We start from the raw sequence: 12,224 nt of genomic DNA on the forward strand, positions 1-12,224 counted from the left end.
AAAACATTTCTTGTCTAATTTCATACATAGAGTTTAGTAAGTACTTTTTTGAATTTAAAAATATCCTGAAATTTTAACTTCCACCCTATTCTTTTTTTTTTTTTTTTGCTGTTTTATTTTTTTTCTCATTCCCTTGTATTTATTTATTTTATTTTTAATTTATTTTTTCAAAAACAATTTTAGGAATCTTTACTTAAAAACAACCTTGTCTTAAAATGGAGTAACTTTGGTTTTACGAGCTGCAAGCAAAGTACAGAAGCAAAAGTGCATTACAGGAGCATTAAGTTCTACATTAGGTCACAGCATCTAATCTGAAATCACACTCATAATATCATTTTTCAGGATCTCTTGGAAATAGTTATTTCCCAGGATGTCTGAACCATAGCTACTCTATTTTGACTTTTAATTGTAAAAAAAAAAAAACAAAAAAAAAACTTTTTTTTTTAATAGCTAAAGCAGATTTCACCATTAATGATGTCAGTGTTTTTCTAGGTATGAGAAGATGCAAGAATTGGAACTCATAAATCCTTTTTCTGAAAAGATCTAACTATCTGAAGGCCTGTTCTGTTTTTTTTTTTTTTTTGTCCCAGAAGCATGAATTCTGACACTACAGACAGATTTCTTTCATCCATTTTACTCAGCATGTCCTCTGAAATAACCTAGAGAGAAAGATAGATTGTCAGTTAGTAGGATGGAAAACGGTACTTATTGTCTAGACTTTGGTTAAAATTTATCCACTGACATTTAAATTTCGTTGAAATCTAGCATCTACATCTGAAAGTGAAAAGTATAATTGAGAAGATAAATATTGGTAAAATACTCAGGGTAGTGTGCCCAAAAGAGAAGTAAAATGCCTAAAACTGGCTTTCCAAGATCGGATTCTTATGAATGATTGAGAGGGTTCTTTCACAATGAGGAAGTGAGAAAGGTGGACAGCAAAATAAAAGGCTGAGAAAAGATTTTTGGGCCACCTAGAATCTAGCTTCAGTCTGCTTCTCCAGTGAAAAGAATCTGGATGGGTGACCAACAAAAACCGTTATAAGTTAATAACTAAAATACAAGTAGTCTACTTAGGAAGATGATGGAGAACAGATACTGAAATCCAGAAAAAATAACATGGCACAAAATTACAGTTTCTCTGTGTTAAGCATAATGATTTCTTCAAGCCTCAGATGAACTTAAACTAAACTTTTAGTTTATTACTCTAAAATATGTGCTTCCCAGGTGGCTCAGTAAAGAATCTGCCTGCAATGCAGGAGACCCAGGTTCCATCCCTGAGTCTGGACGATCCCCTGGAGAAGGGAATGGAAACCCACTCCGGCATTCTTGCTGCAGAATTCCATGGACAGAGAAGCCGAGCGGCTACAGTCCATGGGGTCGCACAGAGTGGACATGACTGAACAACCAACACTTCCACTTCACTTTTCAAGTATATGTTTGAACAAGCGTTTTTAGGAGAGAAACTGCACAGAAGGCCATATAAAAATATCATTGCATGAGCATTCAAACACAAAATAAGCACATAATTTACCATTAGGATCACAATTAAATGCAATTCATTTAGTAAACTGAATCTATTAGGAAAAAAATGTCAGGGGAGTGTTATGTGAGAAAGGGATGGACCAAAGTTTCCACTTTGGTGGCAACCCATTAAATCATTCTGATTTAATGACCTCTGAACAGAGGTTTTTAGAACTCAGGTTTATCAATAGAAAATATGTACCTTCTACTATGCCAATGGGTTCTTTGAAATATTGACATAAAATTTTTAAATGTATCTTTTCTAAAGTGAAAATAAGCTACAGACATGTGTAAGCAAAGTACGTCTTGGTTAGTACTGACTGATGTGATGTTAAAACTTTAGAGATCACTTCTAAATGAATAATGATATTGCTTATATTCATCCTGAAGTAAATTGAGAATTCCTCTCAAGCTGGCTGGTGGAAAGGTAGTTATATCTCTCTCTTTCCATTTTATTTATTTCCCTTGACTTCATTTTACTTTTAGGCTGTCACACCTCCTTTTTTAATTTTTTTTAAATTAAAATATAGTTGATTTACAATGTTGTATTAGTTTTAGGTGTACAGCCAAGTGATTCAGTTGTATACACACATGCTCACACACACATATTTTTCAGATTCTTTCTCTTATAGGTAATTACAAATATTGAGTATAGTTCCCTGTGCTATACAGTAGGTCATTACTAGCTATCTAGTTATGTATAATAGTGCATACATTTTAATCCCAAGCTCCTAATTATCCCATCCCACCCCTTTCCCTTTTTATAACCATAAATTTGTTTTCTATGTCTATGGGTCTATTTCTCTTTTGTATATAAGCTCATTTGTAAGTATGTTGCATCTTCTTTTATCCTTTGAAATCTCAAGGGTAGTACCAAGGAAAGCAGGTGAGCAAAAATGAAAACCATTACCTCATCGTGAGCACTTGTTTTCCCTTCCCTTATACTGAGAACTATGAAGCATAGACAAAGAATGGAAAGAAAGAAGAATTTCTTAAAGGAATTATGTAAGTCACATATTTGCTGTGAAAATGGGAACATGTGATAATAGTTTCACAACTAACAAATAAATATAACCGCCATAATATTTATTTAATTTCTAAAGAAAAATATTCTGATATTATACCCAAAAGAAGGCCAATGTCTCCTTAGAAATTTGAATAATTTGACCTTTACCTTGAACTTAAATTTCGTCAAGGTAAATCTTTCCAAAACTGATTTTCAATAATTAGTTTTGTACCTGTTGGAATAAGAGACATGGAAGATAGATAATAACAAAAGTAGAATTTCAACTGTGTTTGAGAGAGAAATTTGCTAAAAGATGAATATGTACATTGCAACGGAACAATTTATCAATAAGAAATCATATTTTTCATCAGTTTTGAAATTGCTAATATTTCACAATATTAGTAGAGATATTATTCGATCAATATCAGTCCAACATTTGGGATAATTCATAGAATAACCGTGGACTTTTTAAAATAGTCAGATCTAGTCTGAACCCTGTTACATATTGACCTTATGCCTTTGAGCTAAATTTATTTCTGTTTCCATTTCCTCATCTGTAAAAAAAAGAACACTCAATCTAATAGACTGGTAGTCAAGTCAGAAAATATACCAAAAGCAATTAAAATTTTGATAGTGCATGTTTAATAAATATTAGTTATTTCCCTTCTTCATTCACTAAAATGCAACCTAAAGCTCTACAGTTTCCAGAACTTACTGGCAAAAATCTTAGTGAATGGCCAACCACCTTCTGTAACCAAAATACATGGGATAACCTTTCTTTGTGGGCTTCCCTGGTAGCTCAGCTGGCAAAGAATCTGCCTGCAATGCAGGAGACCCCAGTTTGACCCTAAAATACCTACTGCTTATATTTTCTCTAAAGTAATAAGTAGATGCTTAGCAACCCTATAGGATGTAGATGCAAGTGAATTATCAGACTTGCTTCTTGCTTTCCACGAGCTTAACAACCTTTTTACCTTTCAATTCTGCTTTTATCCAGGAGGCACTTAAGATTTTAAAAAGACTGACAAAAGGTAGTTACACATTCTTTTAAAGCACCTTTGAAATTCTGTAACTTAAGGTGGATTTTCACAAAAGGAGGTAGTGAAATTGAAAATTTTGAATTTTTCAGTAGGGATTAGTGAAAGTGAAGAATGAGGGAAAGGAGATAAACTGAGTTACTCTTTTTGAGTATTAAAATATAACAACATATTTTTCATCCTAGTCTGGATCCAATGTCCTTCCATTAATTTTTTCATGATAGTAATCCTAAAGCTATGAGATTCTCAACATTTATAATATTACAAAGAGAAACTTGGACTCAGAGAATTTAATAGATTGCCTGATATAAACACTGGATGAGGTACACAGGGAGATATTCCAAGTTCCTTCTTCTAACTAAATTTGCCTTCCTTTTCTCTCAAGTTACAAATTTTAATCCTGTTGGTCCCATAATAAATGAGTTTTATATCACTTCTCACTGGATACATAACTTTTTTCACTTCTATCTCTATGCTAAAATTTGTCTTAGTATGCAATACTCTCTCTGGTATAAACACTTATTTTCTTAAATGGTAAGAGCCATTTAGCCAGGATAGCTGGAAGTTGCTCATAATCAGGTAGCTGTCAAAGCCCTCTGATCTCCCAAAGCAGACTTGAGAGCATCTCTGAGACACAGCATCATGATGATATGTACATTTGTTAAAGAAACCGCAGAGATTTCAGTAGGAATAGAATACAAGGAGAAAACCCGTGAATGATCTCTTTAAAGTTCAGAAGTTAAACGAGCCATACTCATTTCCAAGCATAACAGGCATGTGTGAGACAGAAACAGATATACTTTTAAAGTTCTTTTAAAAAAGATAGTCCCAGAGAATATGAAATAACACCATTCACAATTCTCTCTAAGACCAGATTACTTTTCACTCTTCTCTTCTGATATATGCTTGAGATAATCTCCATTGTTGGGTAGAGACAGTATCTATGAAAGAATTTTCCCTCAGCCTGACACATATTCACCACTGGAAGGAATCCCTTGAGTGAAATTTTCCTATTCTCTGTTTTAGACAGAACAAGAATCATGAAAATAGTTTGCACTGGACATCTCTTGGGAACTTCTCTGTTAAGAGCAATAAATTTTGCATATTCTGAGAATCAAAAGAGGGAGACAAGAAAATCCACATATAAAGCAGCTAAGCATTAACCATAAGTGAAGTTTCAGATTATTTTTCATTTAACGTATAAGTACTAGGCAGATGTCTTCTGCGATCTTAGTCTCTAACTAAATCTAAATCATTAGATACAGTTAAGGTTTTATTAATAGTTCCAGTTCCACGAGAAATCATATCTTGACCACTATGATATATGACCACCAACAGAAAACCTTGATATGGATGGCATGCTCTGATGCATGCCTAATGTTTTCTAAATAGACAGGTAATGTTGGTCACCTGACTAATTAGTTTCAACATTATTTATGATTACTTCAGGTCCTGATAGTTATGCACTGGATGTCAAGTTATTAAAATATCTTCAAAAGAACACTGATATTAGCATAAAATACATTTAATTTGATCTTTTAGGTCTTTTTAATAATTTTATTGTGGTGTCATTAATATATAACAAACAGCACATACTTAAAATCTGCAATTTGATAAAATTTGACATATGTGTTCAACAATGAACATCATCACAATGAAGATAGTGAACATATCCACCAGCCTTTATGTTCCTTGATAATCCCTCTTTAATAGAAAAGATACATGCATCCTGATGTTCATTGCACAATTATTTCAGTAGCCAAGATACAGAAACAATCTAAGTATGCATCAATATATGAATGGATAAAGAAGATGTGACATTTCTATATATAATTATAGATATACACACAATGGAATATTACTCAGTCAATGAAATAGTTAAATTCTGCCATTTGCAACAACATGGATGAACTGAAATGTATTATATGTAATGAAATAAGTCATACAGAGGCAAATACTGTGTGTTATCACTTATATGTGATCTCAAGCCATTTCTTCAATGAGCTTCCTAAGAAGTCTCTCAATATAAGTTGTAACCTACATACATCTCTCTTTCCCTCTGAATTTCTTTCCCATCTGTAAATATAATGTAATATTGTCAGGCACCTTGGTGTTGTCTTTTTTTACTTTGGTGCACCAGGTGTTGATTTTACAAATAATTGTGGTTGTTGTTTAGTCACTAAGTCATGTCTTACTGTAGCCTGCTAGGCTATTCTGTCTATGGGATTTCCCAGACAACAATACTGGATTGGGTTTCCTTCTCCAAGGGATCTTGCTGACCCAGCGATCAAATCTGTGTCGCCTGCATTGGCAGGCGAATTCTTTACTACTGAGCCACCAGGGAAGCCAATACAAATAATAAAACTCAGATAACATAAAACAAGAGTTCCATATATTCAACAAATATTTAATGTGGATAAGTAAATACAATGTATTTTTATCATCTTGATTTAGTTCAAACTTGAATAATACCTCTTATCTACATCTTAAAATCTGGGAGGAGAGAAAAGATATGTATATAAACAAGCAAACATAAAGCAGCTTATGAAAAGCGTAAAAAGAAAGATACGCAAATGGTGAAATAAAAATTCAGAGATGGAAAAGGTGCTTCCATTAGGGGAATAAGGAGAATTATTATGGGAAAATGTCATTTGAACTAGACCTTGAAGGATAGATGGGGCTTTGCAGGTACTGCCGTTTAGTCACTCAGTCGTATCCAACTCTTTGCGACCCCATGCCAGGCTTCCTTGTCCTTCACCATCTCCTTGAGTTTGCTCAAACTCATGTCCATTGAATCAGCGATGCCATCCAACCATCTTGTCCTGTGTTGTCCACTTCTCCTGACCTCAATCTTTCCCAGCCAGCATCAGGGTCTTTTCTAATGAGTTGGCTGTCCACATCAGGTGACCAAAGTATTGGAGTTTCAGCTTCAACATCAGTCCTTCTAATGAATATTCAGGTTTGATTTCCTTCAGGATTGACTGGTTTGATCTCTGTGCAGTCCAAGGGACTCTCAAGAGTCTTCTCCAACGCCACAGCTCAAAAGCATCAATGTGCAGGTATAGAGGGAAGTAATGAGAATTCCATACAGAGAAAATGGCCACAAAGAATCAAATATGAAAAACTGAAAGCTGCCTCAGAGAATGAAATGCTGCCCAAAATTATTCTGAGAGAAAGAGTAGGAAAAGGGAAGAAAGAAAGTCACTAGAAGTCTATTTGTAGAGAACTGGGAAAATTTTTAATAAGGAAACCACTGGTGGATTTTAAGCAGGCAAATGATAGAATCAAGACTGTTTTAGGGAACCAAGGTCCGTCTAGTCAAGGCTATGGTTTTTTCAGTGGTCATGTATGGATGTGAGAGTTGGAGTGTGAAGAAAGCTGATCGCTGAAGAATTGATGCTTTTGAACTGTGGTGCTGGAGAAGACTCTTGAGAGTCCCTTGGACTGCAATGAGATCCAACCAGTCCATTCTAAAGGAGCTCAATCCTGGGTGTTCATTGGAAGGACTGATGCTAAAACTGAAACTCCAATACTTTGGCCACCTCATGCGACGAGTTGACTCACTGGAAAAGACTCTGATGCTGGGAAGGATTGGGGGCGGGAGAAGGGGATGACAGAGAATGAGATGGATGGATGGCATCACCAACTCGATGGATGTGAGTTTGAGTGTACTCCGGGAGTTGGTGATGGACAGGGAGGCCTGGCGTGCTGTGATTCATGGGGTCGAGGAGAGTTGGACACGACTGAGCGACTGAACTGAACTGAATATAACCAAGAGGTAATAAAGTCTAAGTAATCTTTTCCTCTTTAGTCTTTCAGTGTAAAGAGTTTACTTTTATGTGTTAATTGGGAAATCACACGTTCCTCTGAAGTATTTTAGTCAATAAGCTTAAATATTGATACTTCTCGCTCTTTTCTCTCATATCTAAAGACTTTTACCATAATGCCCTTCTAAAAGATACTTCTAAATTCTCCAAATTTTTATCATCAGTGTCCTACAGTTTCTATATATCAACATTTGCCTCATTGGGGTCTCTGCGCATCCCCTCTCTATTCTGCAAAATATGCACAATGATATTTGAAATATTCCTATCAGAACTTTGGCTGACACATTGTATCTTTTTTTGCTCCACAAACTGTGTTTTCTGGAAACTTTTGGAATCCATATTTCAGGTGGGCAAGTTATTTGTAAATAATGGGGTCTCAGAGAAGTTGCTACTTCCCTTTACTGATCCCTCAGAGAATGTGCACTAGTTTAACTTTATAAAGAAGCTTTGGCTTGGAAGAGAACTTCCCTAAAGCCACAGAGGCCACGTGTCAAGAGAATCTGTGATAAAGAAAGTGAAATCTTAATTTTGTGAAGCAATAAACTCTTTATCCAGCTAGAGACAGAAGGATATGATTTATTAAATGGGTCCTTAGAGATCTGGTCAACATCAAAACCACAGGTCTTTCTTTCGAGAATAGCAGAGTCCTGACACCATTAGTCTAATCCCCTTTTATCCCCATCTCCTTACATTGATTTCTTAATGCTTTTGATTTGGAGTGACTTTAAAAGGATTTAGATTACTAAAAGATGCACAAACTTCTATGAAGTCATTATGAAAGACTTCTCAGAACACTGGTGTGGAAAATAAGTGGAAGAAAATTACTTTTGAAAATGTTGTGTTTGTGCTGAAAATATAAGCCTTCATAACTTTTAGGACTCACATCCCTGCATATTGCCACACACACAAAAAAAAATTTCAAGAAGTTCAGATACCTGGCATCGTTTCCATGAGAATATAGAGTAAAAAGAAATTTGCTTACAACAAAAGAAAGCATTTGCCTTCTCTTGAATTGTGGAAACGTTTTACTTTAAACTAGCTTATAAGTAAAATCAATCCCAAAAACTTGTGGAAAAAAAAATACTACAAAATATAGTCCCATACCTAGCTTTTTTTTTCTCCAAAATTTTAAGTAAAAGACTAAGTGCAAACTGAAAGCCACTGATTTCTAGAGAATCACTGTAACATTACAAAAGCTAATGTCGGTGAGTAACATTATGCTCTTGTATTTTTTATGTTGCAGAAAAGCAGAGGTAGTGCCTTTAAAATGGTTACTACCAACTTACTGTAAAATATATCCATTTATTTTTCACATTTTAATGATATGATAAGGAATATATTCAACTGAGATGTAAATTGTAAAACCTTCTCTGCTGAGTATTTCACCATAAGATAGGTTTAGTTAAAAAAAAAAAAAAAAACTAGTACATTTATGGGGTTAACTTTGTGTTACATGCTGTATAGAAACTGTCACAGATCATCTCTGTCCCCAAAATAACAAGCTGACAAAATGTGTTTAAAGATCTCTAGTTCTATCAAACTAAGGGAGAAATTCAGAAGCAGGCAAAAGTTTGTTTCTGTGCCACCAGTTACCTACTATGCCCAGAACTCAGAGTACATAGCCAAGAACAAGCAGACTATATTCTCTTCCTGACTGATGAATTTAGGGAAATATCTTCTCCTCATTCTCAAACAAGAACACATTTGAAACTAATTCTAAATGATAAATATATGTCTGTTGATGTTGCAGGTTACTTACCCAGTGAACATCTCTGAGCCAGATTCCCGCTTTGTCTTTGTAAGAGAATTTATACTCCTAGGTTTTCCTTGTGAGTGGAAGATTCAGAGCCTCCTCTTCTCACTCTTCCTTACGATGTATGCTCTGACCATAACAGGGAATGGGGCCATTTTTTGTGCTTTATGGTGTGACCAGCGACTCCACACCCCCATGTACATATTCCTGGGGATTTTCTCCTTTCCAGAGATCTGGTATGTCTCTTCTACAGTCCCCAAGATGTTGGTCAACTTCCTCTCAGATAAAAATACCATCTCCTTTGTTGGATGTTTCCTACAATTTTATTTCTTTTTTTCCTTGGGAATGACTGAATGCTTACTTTTGGCTGTCATGGCTTTTGATCGGTACCTTGCTATCTGCCGTCCCTTGCACTACCCTAATATCATGAATGGGCATCTCTGTACCAAACTGGTCCTTATCTGCTGGGTCTGTGGGTTTCTGTGGTTCCTGATCCCCATTGTTCTCATTTCTCAGATGCCCTTCTGTGGACCAAACATTATTGACCATGTTGTGTGTGACCCAGGACCACTGTTTGCATTAGCATGTGTCTCTGCCCCCAAAACCCAATTGCTTTGCTACAGTCTAAGCTCAATAGTTATCTTTGGTAACTTCCTCTTCATCCTGGGGTCCTATTCTCTTGTCCTAACAGCTGTGTTGCGTATGCCTTCAGCTACTGGGAGACAGAAAGCCTTCTCCACCTGTGGGTCTCATTTGGCTGTGGTATCCCTGTTCTATGGCTCTCTCATGGTCATGTATGTGAGCCCAGGACTTGGACATTCTGCTGGGATGCAGAAAGTTGCAACTTTGTTCTATGCTATGGTGACCCCACTCTTCAATCCTTTTATCTATAGCTTCCGGAATAAGGAGATAAAAGCAGCCTTGAGGAAACTTCTCGGGAGTTTCAACATAATGTAAGACATATTAGATGATCCATCCATTGTCAGGTCAGTATAGTCTAACATGAAACAACCAGAATTATATTGTTATCTAAGCTTCAAATGTGGGTCTAGTGATATTAACTTATATCAGCCTGTGAAATAAAACATTTATGAGGCCACTTACAATCATAAAATGCTGAGATTTTATAGATAACTGATAGTGTCGGGTTCCTCCTTGGCATTTAGCCTGTATGTTAAATAAGGAATGTACACCACACTTAGGTGTTTTTGAAGAGTTAATATGACTCACCTGTGGTCAAAATTCCTATCTTCTATTTGATAATTTAGGTTAATAGTTCTGGGATCAATAAAATTGTAATTATGTCATTTTGCTTGTTTACTTGGCTAGTTGTAAAGTAAAAAAGGAATCATTACTATATTATTTTCCAATTGTAGTTCTTATCATATTTGACTTTATTATTCTTAGTAAATAAACACTTGAAAGCAATTATCCAAAATTTCTGTAGAGAACGTATGTTCGCCTATATATACTGCTTTATCTAAAATGGATGACCAACAAGAACCCGCTGTATAGCACATGGAAACCTGCTCAACGTTATGTGGCAGGCTGAATGGGAGGGGAGTTTGGGGGAGAATATATACATCTGTATATATGGCTGTGTCCTTTCTCTGTCCACCTGAAACTATCACACCATTGTTAATCAGCTGTGTGTGCATGTGTGTTAATTCACTTCAGTATTCTGAATACTAATATTTTCATCAAAGTGTCACCAAAAGATTGATCCTGTAATGGGGTTTTAGGTAACAGAACATCTCCACCTAGAAACTGGAGAGGGAAACAGTCTTGGGGATATACTACTTAAGATCAAAGAAATGAATGTCAGTTCAAGGTTATTTGTTACTAAAATAGTGTTAAAATAACATTGAGGGACAATTTTAAAGAAAAGCATCCAGAATTCAATCCCTGCAATAAAGGTATTTTCATTTGTATTTATGCGTCATTTAATATAATGTCAAATTTGTTCCATATTATGACAAGTCTTTATAATTATTTTTAGAAACTATAATATTCCATTCAAATATATGGCATGGATTGTTTATGTAGTGAAGTGACTATTCTCCTAGAAGGAAAATTGTTCTTCCAAGTCCCTTGTAGCTGACTTGTGAAGGATATAAAAAGGAATTTCCAGAACATATATTAAGAGAAAAATATATGTTACCACTAAGTAATAATGACTGCTTAAGAACTAGTACTCAGGGAATCAGACTCCTGTTCCATCCACTTCCAATCTTTTTCTTGAATATTATTTCCATTATTTTATTGTAAAAAATAGTACCTTAATAAAACCTTTATAAAGATTTGCCATGGAGATACATTGAAAACCTAATTTAGGACTCCTTCAGTTCAGTTCAGTTCAGTCGCTCAGTCGTGTCCGACTCTCCGCGACCCCATGAATCACAGCACGCCAGGCGTCCCTGTCCATCACCAACTCCCGGAGTTCACTCAAACTCATGTCCACAGAGTCGGTGATGCCATCCAGCCATCTCATTCTCTGTCGTCCCTTCTCCTCCCACCCCCAATTCTTCCCAGCATCAGAGTCTTTTCCAGTGAGTCAACTCGACGCATGAGGTGGCCAAAGTATTGGAGTTTCAGCTTTAGCATCAGTCCTTCCAATGAACACCCAGGATTGATCTCCTTTAGAATGGACTGGTTGGATCTCCTTGCAGTACAAAGGCTGCTAATAAATATGATGACTCAAATTAAAGGTAAAAAAAAAAATACTGACTTTTTCTTTTTATTTCCTCTGAGGAAACCACTAACCATCACAATTATTTTTAAGCATCACCTTTCTGTGTTCTTTTGAAAGCTTAAGTACTGAGAAACAGACAAAAAGAACACTATCATCTTACTGTTATTCCTAGTGCTCTTTCTCCCTCCATCTCTCTCTGTCTTTTTCTCTGTCTTTGGGATACAGTTTGGCCTTGAAAAAATGTCAGATACAAATTACGTTATACTGTGCAAAGGTTGTAAAGCAGTAAAAACCCATGAATGTACGTGGAAAAAACAAACTTTTGTTTCCCTGACCCTCAACAAACAAAATCACCTCATACAGTACTTGAAAAAAAAAAAAAGAATTA

The 12,224-nt window shown here is 35.6% G+C and overlaps 1 protein-coding gene across 1 annotated transcript; it reads left to right on the forward strand.

Annotated features, from left to right (window-relative positions):
- The first annotated feature begins 9,126 nt into the window (after nucleotides 1-9,126).
- LOC148776893 (olfactory receptor 11H12-like) lies at nucleotides 9,127-10,101 on the forward strand. Its single transcript, XM_088840412.1, has one exon. It carries the CDS (start codon nucleotides 9,133-9,135, stop codon nucleotides 10,099-10,101), a length of 969 nt encoding a protein of 322 aa, XP_088696538.1. The 5' UTR covers nucleotides 9,127-9,132.
- Nucleotides 10,102-12,224: the final 2,123 nt, after the last annotated feature.

Source organism: Moschus berezovskii, chromosome 9, assembly GCF_049115385.1.
Source record: "Moschus berezovskii isolate FMDL1 chromosome 9, NW_MosBer_1.0, whole genome shotgun sequence".
Taxonomy (NCBI): domain Eukaryota; kingdom Metazoa; phylum Chordata; class Mammalia; order Artiodactyla; family Moschidae; genus Moschus; species Moschus berezovskii.

Bases quoted from the DNA above. Each gene is read 5' to 3' on its own strand.
- LOC148776893 (XM_088840412.1), top strand. From the start codon at position 9,133: ATGTTGCAGGTTACTTACCCAGTGAACATCTCTGAGCCAGATTCCCGC.